Source organism: Natator depressus, chromosome 11, assembly GCF_965152275.1.
Source record: "Natator depressus isolate rNatDep1 chromosome 11, rNatDep2.hap1, whole genome shotgun sequence".
Lineage (NCBI taxonomy): Eukaryota > Metazoa > Chordata > Testudines > Cheloniidae > Natator > Natator depressus.
This window is the reverse complement of record NC_134244.1, coordinates 1,395,788-1,414,727: the sequence shown is the minus strand read 5'-3', so window position 1 is coordinate 1,414,727 and position 18,940 is coordinate 1,395,788. Positions and strand designations below refer to the sequence as shown.

General features: G+C 61.8%; 2 protein-coding genes across 3 annotated transcripts; one reads left to right on the top strand and one right to left on the bottom strand.

The window, feature by feature from the left end:
• Nucleotides 1-268: 268 nt before the first annotated feature.
• Nucleotides 269-6,079, top strand: STK16 (serine/threonine kinase 16). 2 transcript variants are annotated; one of them, XM_074966973.1, is made up of 7 exons: nt 269-376; nt 2,596-2,815; nt 3,723-3,856; nt 4,139-4,259; nt 4,616-4,711; nt 4,820-4,941; nt 5,049-6,079. In XM_074966973.1, exons 1-7 carry the CDS (start codon nt 291-293, stop codon nt 5,185-5,187), a joined length of 918 nt encoding a protein of 305 aa, XP_074823074.1. In that variant the 5' UTR covers nt 269-290; the 3' UTR covers nt 5,188-6,079. The 2 variants fall into 2 exon arrangements, with proteins under 2 accessions (XP_074823074.1, XP_074823075.1); XM_074966974.1 differs by lacking the exon at nt 269-376 and adding an exon at nt 2,335-2,453 and having other exon boundaries at nt 5,049-6,075.
• A 1,111-nt stretch (nt 6,080-7,190) lies between these two features.
• LOC141995692 (tubulin alpha-4A chain) lies at nt 7,191-13,096 on the bottom strand. The gene is made up of 4 exons (XM_074966972.1): nt 12,990-13,096; nt 9,430-9,652; nt 8,541-8,689; nt 7,191-8,183 (listed from the first exon to the last, which is right to left on the bottom strand). The coding sequence occupies exons 1-4, from the start codon at nt 12,990-12,992 to the stop codon at nt 7,209-7,211; spliced, it is 1,350 nt and encodes a 449-aa protein (XP_074823073.1). The 5' UTR covers nt 12,993-13,096; the 3' UTR covers nt 7,191-7,208.
• Between the last annotated feature and the right edge of the window lie 5,844 nt (nt 13,097-18,940).

The window sequence follows — 18,940 nt, the reverse complement described above, 5'->3', positions numbered from 1 at the left end:
CTCCCCTCAACCCCGCCCACTTCTCCTCTGCCCCGCCCCTTCTCCTCTCCTCCACCCCTCCCCTCCCCCACAGCCCCTCTGCCCCGCCCCATCCCCCTCTCCTCCCGCACAGCCCCGCCCCTCCTCCCCCGCCCGCGTGGCGGGGCTGCCGGCGCAGGGTGATGACGTAGAGGCAGTTCCGGCCCAGGCGCCGGCCGGGAAGGGGCGGGGCTTGCGGGTCATGACGTCCCCGCCGGGGTCCGGGTCCCGCCCCCGCCCAGCCGCCGCCAGCGCCGGGCCCGGGACGGGCGATGGGCCACGCGCTGTGCGCCTGCGCGCGGGGCAGCCTCAGCATCGAGGGGCAGCGCTACCTGCTGCTGCAGCGCCTGGGGGAGGGGTGAGCGCGGGGGGGCCGGGCCGGGCCGGGCCGGGTGAGCGCCAGGGGGCCCGGGGGGTGAGCGCAGGGGGGCCGGGCCGGGCCGGGCCGGGCCGGGGGGGGGCGAGCGCGGGGGGGGCCGGGCCGGGCCGGGCCGGGTGAGCGCCAGGGGGCCCGGGGGGTGAGCGCAGGGGGGGCCGGGCCGGGCCGGGCCGGGGGGGGGCGAGCGCGGGGGGGGCCGGGCCGGGCCGGGCCGGGTGAGCGCCAGGGGGCCCGGGGGGTGAGCGCAGGGGGGGCCGGGCCGGGGGGGGGCGAGCGCGGGGGGGGCCGGGCTGGGGGGGGCGAGCGCGGGGGGGCCGGGCCGGGGGGGGCGAGGCGGGGGGGGTGAGCCGGGCCGAGGCGGGGGAGGGGGGAGCGCGCGGGGGGGGTGAGCGCGGGGGGGCGAGGCGGGGGGGGTGAGCCGGGCCGAGGCGGGGGAGGGGGGAGCGCGCGGGGGGGGGTGCGCCCGGGGGGGGCTCTAGCAGCGGCCGGTTCCTGAGACGCCTCCGCTTCCCCCCCCCCACTGGTGCTGCCTGGGGCGGGAGGGTCGGTGTCATTCCCCCTCCCCCACGGTACAGCCGGGGAAACTGAGGCAGGAAGGTGCCATGAGGGACGCGTCCGCAGGAACCCGTCACTGAGTTGGCCGCGCGTGTCGGCCCCGGGGGCGGCGCTCTCCGGGCCCCAGAGTGTCCCGGGGCGGGGTGCGTTTCTGGCGAGGGGGCTCTCCCGGCGGCGGGGGTTAAGCCCTCCCTGGGGCCTGGGCACACGTGCCCGTCTCCCAACCCAGGGCGGGGGCCAGGCCCCAGCCGCCCCTGTCCTGCGGGGCTCGCCCCGCTCCTGGTGCTGTGAGCCCGGGGGCCAGTCGCGGCCTGGGGAGCCGGGGCCAGCCCCGCGGGCGGGAGCGGCTGCGGGCTCGCCTGTGCGGGACCCCGGCCCCATCGCTGTGTTCTGGTGTGCGGGCAGCGCGGCCGGGTGCAATAGCTCTCCGCTCAGTCCAGGCCCCCTGACAGGGTGGGGCGCTGGGCCCCAGGGGAGGCTGCCCGTGGGTAGGCGGCGCAGAGCCGAGCGGGGCCCTGTGGAGCCTGGGCGCTGAGGCGGATGGGAGAGGAGCGGGGCTGGAGCAGTGGGTGATGGTGTGCCCGCTTGCCATGCTGCTGGGCGGGAGGGGCTCTGTCTCTAGGCCTGGTTATCTCTGGCATGTCGCCCTCTCCCTCAGCAGCCTGTCCTGCTCCCGGGAGAGGTGCAGGGACCCCTGGAGATAACATCAAAGCGGCCAGACTGGGTCAGACCAAAGGTCCATCTAGCCCGGTGTCCTGTCCTCTGACCGCGGCCAGGTGCCCCAGAGGGAATGAACCGAACAGGGAATCGCCCAGTGATCCATCCCCTGGCCCCCATTCCCAGCTTCTGGCAAACAGGGGCAAGGGACACTGTCCCTGCCCATCCTGGCTAATGGCCATTGAGGGACCTATCCTCCATGAACGTATCTAGTTCTTTTTTGAACCCAGTTATAGTCTGGTGAAGGGTGTTGGGCGTTGTATGACGAAATACTTCCTTTTGTTTGTTTGTTTGAAACCTGCTGCCTATTAATTACATTTGGTGACTCCTAGTTCTTGTGTTATGGGAAGGAGTAAATGACGCTTCCTTAGTCACTCTCTCCACATCAGTCGTGATTTTATAGGCCTTGATCAGATCCCCCCCTTAGTCGTCTCTTTCCAAGCTGAAAAGTCCCAGTTTTATTAATCTCTCCTCATACGGCAGCCGTTCCATCCCCCTCATCATTTTTATTTCCGTTTTCTGATCCTTTTCCAATTTATCTTTTCTGAGATGCAGTGACCACATCTGCATGCAGTATTCAAGGTGTGGGGGTACCAGGGATTTATAGAGAGGCAATAGGATATTTTCTCTCCTATTATCTCTTCCTTTCTTAATTATTCCCAGCATTCTGTTTGCTTTTTTGACGGCTGCTGCCCATTGAGTGGATGATTTCAGAGAACTCTCCACAGTGACTCCAAGATCTCTCTCCAGTGGTAACAGCTAATTTAGACCCATCATTTTGTAGGTAGAGTTGGGATTATGTTTTCCCCCATTACTTTGCATTTACCAACATTGAATTTCATCTGCCATTTTGATGATGTCTCTGCCCCCCTGCTCCGGGGTGTTGGGAGCTGCTCCTGCCCCACTCACGCTTCTCTGCCCCTCAGAGGCTTCAGCTACGTGGACTTGGTGGAGGGGCTGCAGGACGGCCGTTTCTATGCCCTGAAACGCATCCTGTGCCATGACAAGGAGGACTGCCGGGAAGCCCTGCACGAGGTGGAGATGCACGGCCTCTTCGAGCACCCCAACATCCTGCGGCTCGAGGCCCACTGCATGGTAGAGAAAGGGCCCAAGCATGAGGCCTGGCTGCTGTTGCCCTTTCTCAGGGTGAGGCCACCCTCCCTCCCAGGGGAGCCACGACACGGCCTGAGGTGCTCATCCCCCTGCCCCAGGGGCACCGTGCCTGGTGCCAGGCTCTGTTTGTAGCCAAGGGGTCAGATTGCTGCTGGCCTTAGAGCCCAGTGCAGCAATGCATCCTGGGAGGGGCAGTCTTTGTGGGCCAGCACTCTAGGCCAATGGCAAAGGGAGTAGGAGATGCAGCCTGGGGGAGGAGGAGGAGGGTGGTTACTGTCCCTCCAGGCAGCTGTTACTCCAGCCCTGCTCTGCACCTGGGTCAGAGCCACCGGTGTGAGGGACTGCACTGGGCCTCACACAGCCAGGGCTGTGAGCTGGGGCCTGGAACCGCCCAGCCAGCAGAGTCCTGGGCCCAGCAGCTGCAGAGGAAAGTTTAAAACTCCCAGGTGGCTGCAGTGGGGGTGCTGAGTTGGGGCAAATAGCCTTTAGAAAGGGGTCCACGCTGTCCAGACACCCCTCCAGCCCCTGCTGAATTTGGCAGAGCCCTGGGGCCCCCCTGGTCTCTTACGGCAGTGAGTTCCACAGATGACTGGTATCTGTGTGCGGCATCACTGTCCCTGCTGATGAGGTGGGGCCCATGGCTTAGAGCAGCTGCTTGCTGGGAAACTAGGCCTGGGCCAGGATGCTGTAGCTTGTCACTCTCCAAAGCTGTTTCTGCTCCCCCCCCCCCCCCCCACCTGCTGTCACTTATCTGAGAAATCTTGGGAGCTGTTAGCAGAGGGCTCTTACTAGGAGCTGGGGCAGGAAGCCCTTCATGGCTTAGCCCCCAGTGTGGGCCAGTGCTGGCAGGCTAGGCAGCTGGGGAAGGTGCTTTCTGTGCCCCCTCTGCCAGTGCCCTGGGGGGAGTGTCCCACTAACCAGCCACCTGTTTGCTCGCCAGAGAGGGACCCTGTGGAGCGAGGTGGAAGCTCTGCGAGACAAAGGCACCTTCCTGGCTGAGGAGCGGATTGTCCCCATTCTCCTTGGCATCTGCCGAGGGCTGCAGGCCATTCATGCCAAGGGCTATGCACACAGGTGAGCCAGCCACAGGCTAGTGCCCTTGGCCACCAGACCTGTCCCCCTCACAACTGCAGGAGCACTCGCAGTGGGCAACTGGGCACGAGATCCTCACATGCAGAGCTGGAGCACCAGCACTGGACTGGGGTGGGGGGCTTGGGTCAAAGTGGGGGCATCAGCACTGGACCAGTGGGTGTGGGTCAGAGTGGGGCATCAGCACTGGACTGGTAGGGGAAGGCTCTGTGCCCTCTCTAGGGCCTGGGAAGCTGCAGGGAACTTGCTGTCTCTTGGTCCCCACAGAGACCTGAAGCCCACCAATGTGCTGCTGGATGATGAGGAGCAGCCAGTGCTGATGGACCTGGGCTCCATGAACCGGGCCCGCATTGAGGTCAAGGGTTCCCGGGAAGCCGTGGCTGTGCAGGTACGAGGCTCCCTGCCCAAGGGGTGCAGGGTTCTGCAGCCCCTCCCTGGGGGAGGGCTGGGATCAGCTGGTGGGGTCTTAAAGGTCCTGGGAATGTTTCTCTCACCAGCTGGGGCTCTCCTGGGGCAGAGGCCCTGTCTAACCCTGTCCCACACCAGTCACAGGCCTCCTGTCGTGCTACCCCTGAACAGCCCCTGCCCCCCATTGCTGAGAGCTGGGCACAAGGCGAGCTCTGAGCAGAGACTGAGAACAGCCCCTCCCCAGCCTGGCTCAGTCCCTGTGGAAAATGGCTTGTCTTGTCCTGCCAGCCCCTGCAGTCCTGGTGCGGGGCTCACCCTGTGCTCTGCCCTTCCTAGGACTGGGCGGCTCAGCGCTGCACCATCTCCTACCGGGCACCTGAGCTCTTCACGGTGGAGAGTCACTGCGTTATCGACGAGCGAACAGACATCTGGGTAAGGAACCCCTTGGCGTCCCCCCGTCCCAGGGCAGCTTCTCCCCCCTCCCTCTCTGTGCTGGCTAGGGGGGGAACTCAGGGGAGTGACTGACCTGGCCTGGTTCAGTCCCTAGGCTGCGTGCTGTACTGCATGATGTTCGGCGAGGGCCCCTATGACCTCATCTTCCAGAAGGGCGACAGCGTGGCTCTGGCTGTGCAGAACCAGCTCCGTGTGCCCCCCAGCAGCAGGTGAGGAACAGGCACTGCTGCCCCCCTGGCAGGGGAGGGGAGGGTCTGCTCTGTGCTCACCCCCTGCACAGGGGCCCAGCCTCACAGACCTGCTGTGCCTCTTGCAGGTATTCCGCTGCCCTGGAGCGCCTGCTCTCCTCCATGATGGCAGTGAGCCCTCAGGAGCGGCCCCACGTCTCCCACATACTTGACCAGCTGGAGGGGCTGCAGTCAGCACCAAGTGGCCAGGACACCACACGGATCTGAGCTCTGCACAGCTCTGTGCCCACAGGGACTGGTGTGTGTGTGTACGGGGGCTGTACACGCACAAGGCCTGCAGACAGCTGCTGACCTGCCCCAGGGACAGACTCACGGAACGGCTTTTAAAATGGAATTTTAGGTTAAAAGCAAAACCAGCCCTGTGGGGCTACGTCCTGCCACCAGTGCCAGGCTGGCACTTCAGCACCACGCTGGGCACCTGCCCCGCTGCTAGGAACTCCACCAGCCTCGGGCCTGGGCAGGACAGGCCCTGAGCGCAAGGCTGCCCAGGGCCCAGCAGCCTGCCCCTTCCCTCCTGCCCACCCCAGAGCTCCACTTGGCTGGGGAGGGGAAGGTGGTACCAGTACTTCCCCTTCCCCAGGGCCCTGGGCTGCCTCCAGCAATCCAGCTGGGGTGGCCTTCGCAGCATTTCCTTGGCCATGGGGAGGGATGCTGCCTTCTGACCCTCAGTCAGGGGTGTTGCCTGAATCTGCTGCTGGGCTCTACCCAGCACCTCCCCAGGCCCAGCGTCCCCTCCAGGGGCAGCCTGTTCCCCTTCTCCTGCTGGAAGGGAGGTGGGGCCCAGTCTGTGCCCCCACCAGGGCTTGTCTGTTTAGTAAAGTGTGTGCACAGAATGTGGCCTGACTCCATGGGATTCCTGTGACCCCCCCATGCAGCCTGGGGGGAGGGAAGACCTGGGAACAATATGGGATTGGGGATAGGCTCAGCCTCTACAACTGTCTGGCCCTGACTCCAGCCTGACAGAGGTTTTCCTGCTGGGGTGAGGGTAAGGGGCTGTGGCTGTCTGGGCTGCCAATGGGGCAGGGATGAAGCAGCCTCTGGGATGTAAAAAATACCCACCCCCCCCGCCTGGGCACCAGGGGGCAAGCAGCCTCCTTTGAGAGGTGGGGGGAGGGAGGAGGAGAGTGTTGCTGTGGGGCTCAACCAGCAGAGGGTGGCACTGGAGTGTTACTAGGGAGCAGGGCGATGCTGGGCGGGGGCCACAGCATAAATCAATGATTAACCCCAACCCTGTCCTGAGAGCCCTGCTGTTCCCAGCGCAGGCTGCCCCCTTCCCCCATGGGCTGCAGGGAGAGCCAGCACCCACCCCATGGCTGGCACCACCCAGGGCCTTGGGAGCAGGGGCAGAGCCTAGCCCAGGCAGGTTCCCTCCCACCCCCAGGAGAGGGGAACAGGGCATGGCCTGTGTAGCCCAGCCAGATGCCAGCTCACCTTCCCAGCCAATAGCCAGGGGAGTTGGCACTGCCAGGGGCCCTCCCAAGCCAGGCCTGGGGGAGGGGCAGGCTCTACCCCTCCCTGCAGAGGCACAGACAGAGTTACATGCCCCTTTTCCCATGTAGCTAGTCCAGCCCTGGGCTCAGCCCTGGCCATGGCCTCAGGCAGGCTCCAAGGCCCAGCCCTGCTCAGGGAGTCCTGTCACCTGGAGGATGCTTCCCATCACTAAGCAACGGAACTGGCTATGCCATGCTGGCTGCTTTGTGCAGGGGTGGGGGGCAGCCTGGGAGGGCCCTTGCCCTCAGCAGGCCACTTACAGCTGGGCATATGGGGGGCAACCCCCAGGGCCTGGAGTTTGCTGGTGGAGTTGTGTCCACCCCTCCTCCAGGGAGAGGGCAGGATAGATCCCTGAGAGCCCAAGTCACACTGGGCACCTGGTCAGGCCTAGGACTTAGCAGCCACCACTTGCCCACAGCCCCAGCTAGGAGCCAGGTATCTGGTTTGGAGGCAACCTGCCCTGCTGATGGCCCATGCTACAGCGCTGCCCAGGATGTCTTGGGACCCCATTCCCAGCCCCAACACAGCCTGGCCCCAGGGCTGTAACTGGACCTGCTCAGCACCAGCTCACTGGGCCTAGGACTGACAGTGCAGCAGAGCTGGGACACTCACTACAGCCCTGCACCTGGCAAGAAACAGCTACAGCCTCGGCTTTGGGTTTGAGACCAAGGAGATGGTTTATTGTTTAAAGGATTTTGCAATTAACACTATAACATGAAAGTCCTTCAGCCAGTGCCTCAGTACTCCTCTCCCTCCTCTTCATCCTCATAGGAGTCAAGGCCCACCTCCTCGTAATCCTTCTCCAGGGCAGCCATGTCCTCCCGTGCCTCTGAGAACTCCCCCTCCTCCATGCCCTCTCCCACGTACCAGTGCACGAAGGCCCGCTTGGCGTACATCAGGTCAAACTTGTGGTCCAGCCGAGCCCAGGCCTCGGCAATGGCCGTGGTGTTGCTCAGCATGCACACGGCCCGCTGCACCTTGGCCAGGTCGCCGCCGGGAACCACCGTCGGGGGCTGGTAGTTGATGCCAACCTTGAAGCCAGTTGGGCACCAGTCCACGAACTGGATGCTGCGCTTGGTTTTGATGGCGGCAATGGCAGCGTTGACATCTTTGGGCACCACGTCCCCACGGTACAAGAGGCAGCAGGCCATGTATTTCCCGTGGCGGGGGTCACACTTCACCATCTGGTTGGCTGGCTCAAAGCAAGAGTTTGTGATCTCAGCCACAGAGAGCTGCTCATGGTAGGCCTTCTCTGCAGAGATGACGGGGGCGTAGGTGGCCAGCGGGAAGTGGATGCGGGGGTAGGGCACCAGGTTGGTCTGGAACTCTGTCAGATCCACATTGAGGGCACCATCGAATCGGAGGGAGGCGGTGATGGAGGACACGATCTGGCTAATAAGGCGGTTGAGGTTGGTGTAGGTGGGGCGCTCGATGTCCAGGTTCCTGCGGCAGATGTCGTAGATGGCCTCGTTGTCGACCATGAAGGCGCAGTCCGAGTGCTCCAGGGTGGTGTGGGTCGTCAGGATGGAGTTGTAGGGCTCCACCACCGCAGTGGAGACCTGAGGCGCTGGGTAGATGGCGAACTCCAGCTTGGACTTCTTGCCATAGTCAACGGAGAGACGCTCCATCAGCAGGGAAGTGAATCCGGAGCCGGTGCCGCCCCCGAAGCTGTGGAAGACCAGGAAGCCCTGGAGCCCTGTGCACTGGTCGGCCTGCAGGAAGAACAAACATCAGAGCTCATTAGACTTAAGTACCAGCCAATCCAGGCTGCAGCCCAGACATGGCCAAGAAGGACAGAGAGAACCAGCTGGCCGAGACCTCCACCAGTCCCCACGCCAGCCCCCCCAACCCGTGGGAAGAACAAGCCCCAGTGTCAGACAGGGAGCCCTCCAGGTCCCAGACCTCTTGCCAAGTACAGCCAGCTCCCAAGGCCTCCCCAGACAAGAGCATGTTTAGCCATGTTTTGTTGGGACTTACAGCGAGAAGCTGGAGCCCTCTTACCAGCTCCTTGGCTGGGCAGAGCGCAGCCCCCCCCCCCCCCCCAATATCCCATCTGACAGGCTGCATACCAGCTTCCGGATCCTGTCCAGAACTTGGTCGATGATCTCCTTGCCGATTGTGTAGTGCCCACGGGCATAGTTATTGGCAGCATCTTCCTTGCCAGTGATGAGCTGCTCTGGGTGGAAGAGCTGGCGGTAGATGCCAGTCCGAATCTCATCTGGAAGAGATGAAAGGAGGGGCGTGGGACAGGACTCTAGGCCAATGGTGGTTCCCCCCCACCTCCCTTAACAGAATCTGCCTGCACCCCACTCCCCTTACTGCACAGCCCAGGCTCCCGCCCCAGCCTGGCCTCACTGGGCTGGCCCAAGCAGCCTGGCATTGCTGCTCACCCCCTCTGAACATTCCTGTGTGCACCCCACGGACATCAGCAGAGGCCAGTGCACTGAGCTGGCCTGCTGGCGCAGGGGTGGAAGATGGCCGTCCTCCACCCAACAGGAGGGCCTGGGGCACAGGCTGCCAGACAGACGTCCCTGGAGAAGCCGCCAGGGTGTGGCAGAGGGTGCGGGACACAGCATTTCGCCCACACCAGGAAGTGGCACCAGCTGCCCTGAGGGAGTTCAGTCTAGCTCTGAGCAGTGCAGTGGTGTGGCGGGAGCAGACCTGCCGGTTGGGTAGGTTTCTCTGAGCACCAAGCCTGTGTCATGGATAATGAGCATCAGCGTATATGGTGCTTCTCATCCTCAAAGCCCCCCCTGCAGCGGGGAAGGCCAGTCCCAGGCCAGGCAGAAGGGCCTGGCACAGAGCTAGGGCAGGGCTGCCCCGTGGGCAGGAGTGACCAAGGCCGCACAAGCCAGCTGCCACGCTTGGCAGTCCAGGAGGCAGACACGGCTCTAGCTGGGGGCCTAAATCCTTCACCAGTGAGCGCCCCCCCCACCCCACGCAGGCACCGTCACTCACCGATCACGGTGGGTTCCAGGTCCACGAAGATAGCCCTGGGGACGTGCTTCCCAGCACCCGTCTCACAGAAGAAGGTGGTAAAGGAGTCGTCCCCTCCCCCGATGGTCTTCTCGCTGGGCATCTGCCCGTCCGGCTGGATGCCGTGCTCCAGGCAGTACAGCTCCCAGCAGGTGTTGCCCATCTGGACGCCGGCCTGGCCGACATGGACTGAGATACATTCACGCTGCAGAGAGAGAAGGGCCATTGAGGTGCCTCTCCAGGCCAGTGGACCCAGAGCCCCATGCCAGCGCTGGTGGCGAGGTGGGGCCCGCGGCTCCCCCAAACTCCTGGGGGATCGCAGCCGCCGGTCTCTGTTCAGCGAGAGCTGCCAGACAGCCCGGGACATTAGTGCCTGCGGGTCAGCACAGCGGGAGAAGGGACCTTGGTTTGGAGAACAGTCCCGCTACCAGCTCCCCAGCCTGGGGCAGCACCGAGCCCTGGCCCAGCGCAGAAGGAGCCTGGGATTCTCAAGCAGAGAGTCCATTCCACGGGGGAGAAGGGGCTGCTTGCTCCCGGCAGCCCCCGACCCTGGTGCCCAGCACCGTGGAGGCTGGGCAAGTCGTGCAGCACAGGGAAACACTGCAGGCTGCGACTGGCTGCCACGCTGCGTGTCCCCCCCCCCCCACTGCAGCACTGCCCAGACTGCAGGTGTGGGGGAGGAGCGCAGCAGTGCCCCCCCCACACACAGAGCAGGCCCTGCCCTAGATCCAGCAGCAGTCACTCTCCTAAGGATTGTGTCTGCCACACCCTGCTGATAGAACCCCGGGGCCCTGCTGGCCGCAGCGTTGTGGGAGTTCCCTGCCACAGGGACCATGCTGGGCACTTGCCACCTTCAGAGCCAAGGACAGGCATTGAGCAACACCAGGGCAGGAGCAGGGGAGGAATTGCAGCCCCCCCGGGGGTGGCGGGGCTCACCCAAGGCCACACAGTGCCTTGGTGGGAGGGCTGGGCTCAAACTCTTCAGTGGTGCCCATCCCCCTGGGACCCAGCCCACAGCCCCTCACTGTCCCAGGACTGCAGCAGCCCCTGCCAGCTTACTGCTGCCTGGAGCCCCCCAGGGCCAGGTCGGAGGCTTGGCTGTCCCTGGGACAAGCTCTGGCTCCCATCCACCATCTTGCTGCAGCGAGAGGGGAGGAGCCGGGACTGCAGCGTCAGGCAGGTGCTGAGCTGACAAGCACATACCTAATGCATGAGCTACAGGCCCACCCTCGCTGCTCCCAGCCAGCCTGGGCACGGCGGCGCCATTCCCAATCCCAAGGGAACCCAGCAGCAGGCAGGGCTGCAGGGCATCAGAGTGGGGGGAGGGCAGGGAGGCTGCCCAGTACCTGCCCGTGCTCTAATGGGGAATAAGGCCCTTCCGCCCAGGGCATAGAGCAGCGCCCCCCTGGAGCCGCTACAGGGCCTGTGGGAGGGCTGCGGGGAGGGGATGGCAGAGGGAGCTTTTCCACAAGGCAGCAGGCTCAGCTGTGCCCACAACAGCAAGGGGCTGTTCGCACAGAGCTGGCTGCATCGGGTGGGCGCTGGTGGCCGGGATGCAGAATCCCCCTTTCCTAAACACTCCCCTCCCCCCAGCAGCTCTGACCCCCAGGCCTGCAAGGCCAGAGAGAGGCCTCTGGTCACTCGGCCCTCCCACCCCCACAAGCAAAGGAGCCAGCTGGACCAGCCATGGGGCTCCCAGGGCGGGGGGCACAGGCAGGGTCCAGCCCTCAGGAGCTGCAGGGTCACAGCCACCTGCTCTGGGGGCCCCAGTGGGTCTGGGACAGGAGCCAGGGTTCCTGCAGCAGCCAGAGGGCCAAGCCCAGGAGGCCCCTCCGCCCGCATCAGCCCCAAACTCAAGCCGTTTATGGGGAAACCACAAGGAAGCAGCACCCAGCTCTGTGCAGCTGCCACCTCGGGGCCGGCCTGCACCCCCCGTCCCCGACAGCAGCCCGCGGAGGGCTCTGCGGCGCCCGCCCGGTCCCCCCCAGGGCTGGCAGCCCAAGCTGCGGCTGTGCGACGCAGCAGCCGTTCCGGTCCCTGTCACGGTGCTGGACGCAGGGGGCTGCGGGTCAGGACTGGGGGGCATCAGCAGAGCGGGGGACATTCTCCAGGCCCCGCCAGCGCTGAACCCGGGCCGCCGACGCACCATCTCCGGCTCCCGCCTGTGTGGACCGCCCCGGCCCCGCCCGGGGGAGTCGCCAGGCAGCAGACATTTGAACACGCACAGGCCAACCAGGGAGGGCTGTGAAGCCACCAGCCCCACCCGCCAGACGTTCCCTCCCGCCATCCGCGCTGGGGGAGCGACGGCAGGAAACCCCCTTCCCCGCCGCGGCGCCGGTGCCCCTGGCAGGGCCGAGACCCCGCGCCGGGCGCATGGCGCTGGGGTGGCCCCCGGGGGCCTGGGCTCCTCCGCCGAGGGGGGAAGGGGATCTGGCGGCGTCGCGCTACCGGCCCCTCCGAAGGGCTCCCGGGGGGGGCCCAGCCGTGCCCTTGCAGGCGCCTCCGGGGCGCAGCGCGGCCAGCCCCGCGGTGCCCAGCCCGAGTGGCGAGCGCCAGGAAACACTGCCGGGAAGGGGGGACGAGCGCTGCCTCCTCGCCAGGGGCCCGGCTCCACCTGCGCGCCCAGGCCGCGGCCGCGCCACGAGGTGGGGAAACCGGCTCCGCCACTGGACCGGCAGCGGCCGAGCGGGCGGCCTTGAGGGCCCTTCCGCCAGACACGGGCAGCGAGCGGGGCTGCCCCCGTAGAGCCGGGCAGCCTGGGGCCCCAGGCTCACCCACGCCCCCTGAAACACCGAATATCCCCCCCGCCCCCGAGACAGGGCTACGGCTCCTAGTCTGGCCAGGAGCCCAGCAGAGCTATTTCCAGGCGAGCCCCCCACCTATTAATAACCCCCCGGCCAGACGCAGCCGCTGCCCCCCACTGAGCAGGCAGAGCCCCCAGCACCCTCGTGTCCTTCCCGAGTCGGGCCGGGCGCCAACCCCCCCCCCCCCCCGGCTCACCAGCCCCCCCGCCCGCTGTCCAGCTGCCCCTGCCCGTCTGGAGCAAGCCCAGCCCGGGGGGGCCTGGCTGGGGATCCCCGCACACGGGGCTGCCCCCACTGCGCTGGCGCCTGCCTATGGCCAGGGCAAGGTCGCCCTCTCCCCGCCCATCCTGCTCCGAGGGCAGGAGGGCGCTGGCGGTGCCAGGGCTCTGCCCCCCACCCAGCGCCGCGGGCCCTTCAAGGGCCCCCAGCAAGGCCCGGACACGTCCCTTCGGGCGGCCCCGCGCCATGGAGAGCCCGGCCGGCCCGGCCCGGCCCAGCAGCCCCCTCGGCGGGAGAGGTCCGGCACCCTCGGGAGAGGGGCCCGCCGCAGAGCGCACGGGGCGCGGAGTCCCGCACAGGATCCGGGGCAGGAGGCGCGCGGCAGGGCCCGGCCCCGGACTCCTGGGTTCCGCGCGTGCGCGCGGCGGGGCCCCCGCGTCAGTGCAGAGCCCTGGGCTGCTCCGTTCCCGAGCCGGGCGCCGGGCCCGCGCCCCGGGACCCCCCGAGCCCCGCACTCACCATGACGCAGTAGTGGCCGGGATCTCACGTGAGTCTGCGCGACGAGGTCTCGGTGAGAAGCTTCGCCTGCTGCAGTCCTGGCGCACCGGCCTTATATACGGGGGGGTGGGGGCTGGGACACGCCCACGGGCGGGATGACGGGTCTGACCACGCCCCCACCTCCAGATTTGCACGGGGGGCGTGGTTTGTTTTTAGAGCGGGGGCGTCCTAACACACTGTACCATGAAAGGCCCGCCCTAAGATTACCCCCCCCCGCAATCCCATGGTGTCCCCCCCCCCCCCCCGGCAAAGGGGAATGTGCTTCAATGTAGCAAAACCATGTCTGTGAACATGCCTGCGGGAGGGGTCCAAATCCAAGGCACTGTCTGGGAAGCGGGTCTGGGGGAGCCCCTTCCACACTGGGCTCGAGCTCACTGCAGTCACTGCATCCTTGGTGAGCAGTGCAGCCAGGAGAGACCACAGGCCCCAGCATGCATGGCTGCGGCGTGCTCTCTGCAGAGCGCGGCCTGGCCTGCCGCAGGATACCGCGGCCCCCGGGGCCTGGCTCCCTGGGAGAGCTACCCCCACCTTCGGGCAGCCTGTTTCTGGTGTCATATGTCTTAGAAATATCTGGAATGGGGATCCTGGTCTCCCAGTCCCATGAAGTCTCTCGGGGAAGGCTGGACCCTCTCACCCCTCGCTGACAGTGGCGAATTAACGCACGGGCCCACGGGGCCTGTGTTGTACTTACCGTTCTGCCCAGGGTCTTTTCAGGGGGAATAAGGCAAACGCCACATTTGTTGGTAATCCATGTATCAATCAACACTGTATCATATGCATAAGATACATATTACACTCATGCACTCACACACACGCACACGCCGTCTTGTTGTTGTTACCAACTAGTTGCTCCCCTTAACTTCACTGGCCAGGTGAGTTAGATGGCGGGGGGGGGGGGGTGGAGCCGGGCTTCTGCCGATCCGGATCGATGCTCCGATCTTGACAAGACGAGACCTGGGTCCTCTGCAAGACCCCTCGCATTTACAGCGGCTTCCCTCTCATGCAAATTGTCCCAGATTCAAAATCTGGGTCTGCGTCCGTTGGTCCTTTGTGCCGCTTCCCTCTGGGTGTTCCCAGAAGAAGGTGCTGGCTTCTAACCCCCAAGCCCGTCAATATGTCGGCTCTTCTTTAGCGAGCCCACTTGGCAAGTTTTATTGTTCTTGGGTCTGGCTCCCATCCCCTCTCCAACTGTTGCAGCTGTCTGGAGGTGCCGGCCTTCCAGGCCTTGCTCATTCACACCTCGTTCATTCAACAGGGCAATTGATTACAAAGTGTGTGTGTGTGGGGGGGGGGGGGAATCTTATTCTATTCCTAGCAAAAAGACAATTTTCTTCTACCTTAATTATACTATCTTAGGGGCTTTAGCATTATATCAAGGTTCAATACAAAGTTTCTATATAAGGATCTGATGCAAAGTTTCCGTATCACAGGACTCGATACAAAGTTGTATGAAAATAGAGGTTACATGCGGATAGGCTTAATACACGGTTATATGAAGAGACATAACACCAAGTCATATGAAAGTTATGTGAAGATGCTTAGTGCAGAGATTTATCTACAGCTGTGCCCAGGGGCCCCGGACAATTTGGGGGCCTCAGGGTGTTGGGGGGTCCAAAATGTTCTTTGTGTCCAGGGCACCAATAAATCCTAAGCCGCTTCTGCTCACTGAAGGCGTGCAGTGCTCCACCTTCAACAAAGGGAGCTTTGCTGGGGATTTGAGTTAAATGGAGGTTAAGAAAGTCAAAGAGAACGCAGAGCATCGTGAAGCGTTTCACTTACCCCTCGCCCACCTAACCAGGATCACTGCTTCGGCAGCCATGACGCCAGAAACCTACCAGTTCTGCAGTCGCCCAGAGAGCCTTCCAGGAAAACCAGGTGAGACAAGACCTGAATTGCTAAAGGAAACAAGCAGAGAAAACACTTTAGAAGCAAAGAAGAATCTTCCAGGCCTCTGAAGGTCAGAGAGAAGGCGGTAATAAAAAGGGGCCCCATTCCACATCCGTTCCGTTGGCAGGTCCCTTTGCAGACAGGGCAGCCCCCCGAAATCACTCCCTGAGCCATGTTCGGTGCCTGGGGTGCACTTCTCACCGACTCTGCTAATTCCTTCCCACTCTTCATAAAAACGTACCATCTTCTGAAGCACTCGGAAACATCCCGCAGACCTGCGTTTCCATGCAATACGGGTTGTTCTCGGACTCAGTGAGCAGGGCTTGGGCAGCTGCTAGGAAGGTTTATTAGACCTCATTTCACAGAACATCAGCGTTGGAAGGGACCTCAGGAGGTCATCTAGTCCAACCCCCTGCTCAAAAAAGCAGGACCAATCCCCAATTTTTGCCCCAGATCCCTAAATGGCCCCCTCAAGGATTGAACTCACAACCCTGAATTTAGCAGGCCAGTGCTCAAACCACGGAGCTATCCTTTCCCTCCCCTGTGACCTGTATAACTCACCTGTCCCGAGCCCCAGCCAATCAAACCCACCCAGCACCCCACAAATCAACCCCAGCCTCTCTCAGCACCCTGACTTATGAATTCCCAGCGACAGGCTCTGTCGTCTCTCTGCAGACACTTACGCCGTGTTGTAACGGCAGAGGCATGAATTTGCTTTTTGATGAAGTCACTGGGACCCCATGGAAAGTGTCTTCACTGCTTCTCGTTGGGAAAAACTGAAGTGTGGAAAGTGAGTGATTTGAACCTCTCAGGTCATTCATGCCAACAGCAGCGTTGCCATGAACGCTCGGAGCAGGTCTAATGGACGCGGTGCTTGGAAAGCAGCAGTGGGCTGTCTGCAGGGGGGGTCCCAGGGCTGCGAATGCTGCTGGAGCTGATGGGGGGCTAGCCGCAATGAGATGTTTTCCCAGAAATGTTTAAATTCATCCTGACACGAAGAAGGATGAATTTAAACCCAGGGAAGGTTGCTGGACTGCAGATGTCACCAACGGATGAAAACATAACAATTGAGGTGATAAGCAGTTAAGTCAGCCAACACAACCTTCCCAGAGAATAGTTATCAGTGGTTCACAGTCAGGCTGTACGGGCATAACGAGTGGGGTCCCGCAGGGATCAGTTCTGGGTCCGGTTCTGTTCAATCTCTTCATCGGTGACGTAGATAATGGCACAGAGAGTACACTGATAAAGTTTGTGGATGATACCAAGCTGGGAGGGGTTGCAAGTGCTTTGGAGGACAGGATTGAAATTCAAAATGATCTGGACAAACTGGAAAAATGGTCTGAAATAAATAGGATGAAATTCAATAGGGACAAAGTGCTCCACGTAGGAAGGAACAATCGGTGGCACACACGCAATGGGCAATGATGGCCAAGGAAGGAGCATTGCGGAAAGGGATCTGGGGTCAGAGTCGACCACAAGCTAGATATGAGTCAACAGTGTAATGCTGTTGCAAAAAAAGTGAACATCACTCTGGGCTGTAGTAGCAGGAGTGTTGTAAGCCAGACACGAGCAGTAATTCTTCCGCTCTGCTCAGCACTGATTGGGCCTCAACTGGAGTATTGCGTCCAGTTCTGGGAGCCACGTTTCAGGAACGATGTGGACAAAGTGGAGAAAGTCCAAAGAAGAGCAACAAAAATGACGGAAGATTGAAAAAATTGGGTTTGTTTAGTCTGGAGAAGAGAAGACTGAGGGGGGGACATGAGAACAGTTTTCAAGTACATAAAAGCATATTAGAAGGAGGAGGGAGAAGAATTGTTCTCCTTAACCTCTGAGGACAGGACAAGCAGCAGTGGGCTTAAATTGCAGCCAGGGCGGTTTAGGTTGGACATTAGGAAAAACGTCCTAACTCTGCAGGTGGTGAAGCACTGGAATACATTGCTTAGGGAGGTTGTGGAATCTCCGTCACTTGGGATATTAAAGAGCAGGTTAGACACACCCCTGTCAGGGACGTCTAGGGGAACGCGAGCTGGGACGTGGGGAGAATCAGGAGCGGGGGAGCGGGGGTGGAAATGAGGGGAGGAGGGGTTTGGTTGGGGAGGGACCAGGCTGCGTATAAAGACAGGGAACTCGGTGGTGTCTTGCGCAGCCCAGGAGGCGCCAATGCCTTGGCTCCCAGACACTCGACTCTCCAGGCCCGGCTGTGCTGAGTACTTGAGCAGTAAATGAAAACCCACAAATCTGACCCCCAGGAGCCCCCAGCACTCAGCTGTGGAAAGAGCTGCTGCTGCAAAGCTCTCAGAAGCACAATGCAGGTCAAGCACTGACAGGTGGAGTCTGACAAGTGCCTGACAACTTTTGGGTGTTGTGAGTGCAGCCCGGGTCCCCATGGGTGTGAATTCTGCTGTGGAGGCATTTCAAAGAGTCAGTGCACAGAGATTTTTGAGTGAAATTGCCCCTGTGCAGAGAGCCAGCAGCAAATGGCCTAGTCTGTTGCTGGTGAAGTTACGACGAGCTCGGGCTCAGAAGCACCAACATCAAATACTTTGGCACATTTTGCAGACAGCAAGATGGCTGGGTAACACATAGACGCATAGGGTAAGAAGGGACCGCACGGGCCATCCCGTCTAACCCCCGATGAGATGCAGGACTTGTTGGGTCTCACCCATCCCAGACAGACGGCTCCAGCCTCCTCTCGAAAACCTCTAGGGCAGGAGCTTCCACAACCTTCGGAGGCGTCTGTGCCATTGTCTGACTGCCCTTACGGGGAGGACGTTTCTCCTGAGATTTAATCGAAACCTGCTCTTTCTGTCGTTTGAACCCGTCGCCTCTTGTCCTGCCCCCCGTGGCAAGAGAGAAAAACTTTTCGCCATCTTATCTGTGGCAGCCTTTCAAGTATTTGAAGACAGCTATCATGCCCCCCCGCAATCTCCTCTTTTCCAGACTGAACATACCCAGTTCCTTCAGCCTTTGCTCGTCCGACTTGCATTCCATCCCTGGGATCATCCCTGTCACTCGCCTCGGGATCCTTTCCAGTTTCTCTCCATCCTTTCTACACAGCGGGGACCAAAGCTAGGCCCAGGTCTCCAATTTATCGAGATCCCTCTGAATTTTATCTCTGTTCTCCAAAGTGTTGGCAACCCCCCCAGCTTTGTGTCATGTGCAAATCTGATGAGTCTGCTCTCTAGTCCTCCACCCGGGGCGTTGATAAAGACGTTAAACAACACTGGACCCAGAAACAGCTCCCTGTGGAGCCCCACTTGAGCCCTCCCTCTGCTCTGACATCAGTCCATTAATGGGGACGCTTTTTTTGCAGTTAATTACGTATTCACTTAATGGTGGTTCTGTTGAGCCTGTATTTTCCCAGCTACTTATCAGAATGCCGTGTGGGACTGTCTCAAAGCCTTGCTGAAGTCCATCACATTCCCCCATTCACCAAACCAGTTACCCATATTACCGACATTAATAGATTTTAAGGTGGGAAGGGACCAGTTCTCAGTCTGACCTCCTGTATAGCACAGGGCAGAAAATTCACCCAGAGACTCCTATAAGGAGCTCAAGAACTTGTGTTTGACTAAAGCATCTTGCAGGAAGGCACCAGCCTGACTCTGAAGCCACCAAGAGATGGAGGATCTGCCCCTGGTCTGACAGGAACGTTCTCTGTTGGACACATACTGAGCAGATGCAGTTTAACTGCTGGTTTAGATCAAATAAAAGCAGTAGTGAAATGCAGAGAGTTGCGGAGATCACAAAACATCTGGAGAAAGCGATGTCCACCTCTGCCTCCGGCCCCAAACCCTGCCAGGCTGGGCGAGGGCAGGGGGCAGACAGACCGGGCCCGAGAAACACGGCTCGCCCATCAGCCAGTCGGAAAGGATTAGCAGATAGATTGGGGCTAGTCCACAAACCTGGGGGAGCCAGAAGCCCTCCCCTACTCGGGGCAGGGTGCGACTGACACCATGGGACAACCAGGCAGATGCCCAGAGCAGTGAAAGAGGTGGCAACTGGCTAATGAAAGTGACCTCCAA

Excerpts from the sequence above, each read along its gene's own strand:
- STK16 (XM_074966973.1), top strand. The coding sequence starts at position 291 with ATGGGCCACGCGCTGTGCGCCTGCGCGCGGGGCAGCCTCAGCATCGAG. Across the intron at positions 377-2,595 it reads CTGCAGCGCCTGGGGGAGGG|AGGCTTCAGCTACGTGGACT; the intron begins GTGAGCGCGGGG and ends TCTGCCCCTCAG. Across the intron at positions 4,942-5,048 it reads CGTGTGCCCCCCAGCAGCAG|GTATTCCGCTGCCCTGGAGC; the intron begins GTGAGGAACAGG and ends TGCCTCTTGCAG.
- LOC141995692 (XM_074966972.1), bottom strand. Across the intron at positions 8,690-9,429 it reads CCTGGAACCCACCGTGATCG|ATGAGATTCGGACTGGCATC; the intron begins GTGAGTGACGGT and ends CATCTCTTCCAG. Across the intron at positions 8,184-8,540 it reads TGGACAGGATCCGGAAGCTG|GCCGACCAGTGCACAGGGCT; the intron begins GTATGCAGCCTG and ends TTCTTCCTGCAG.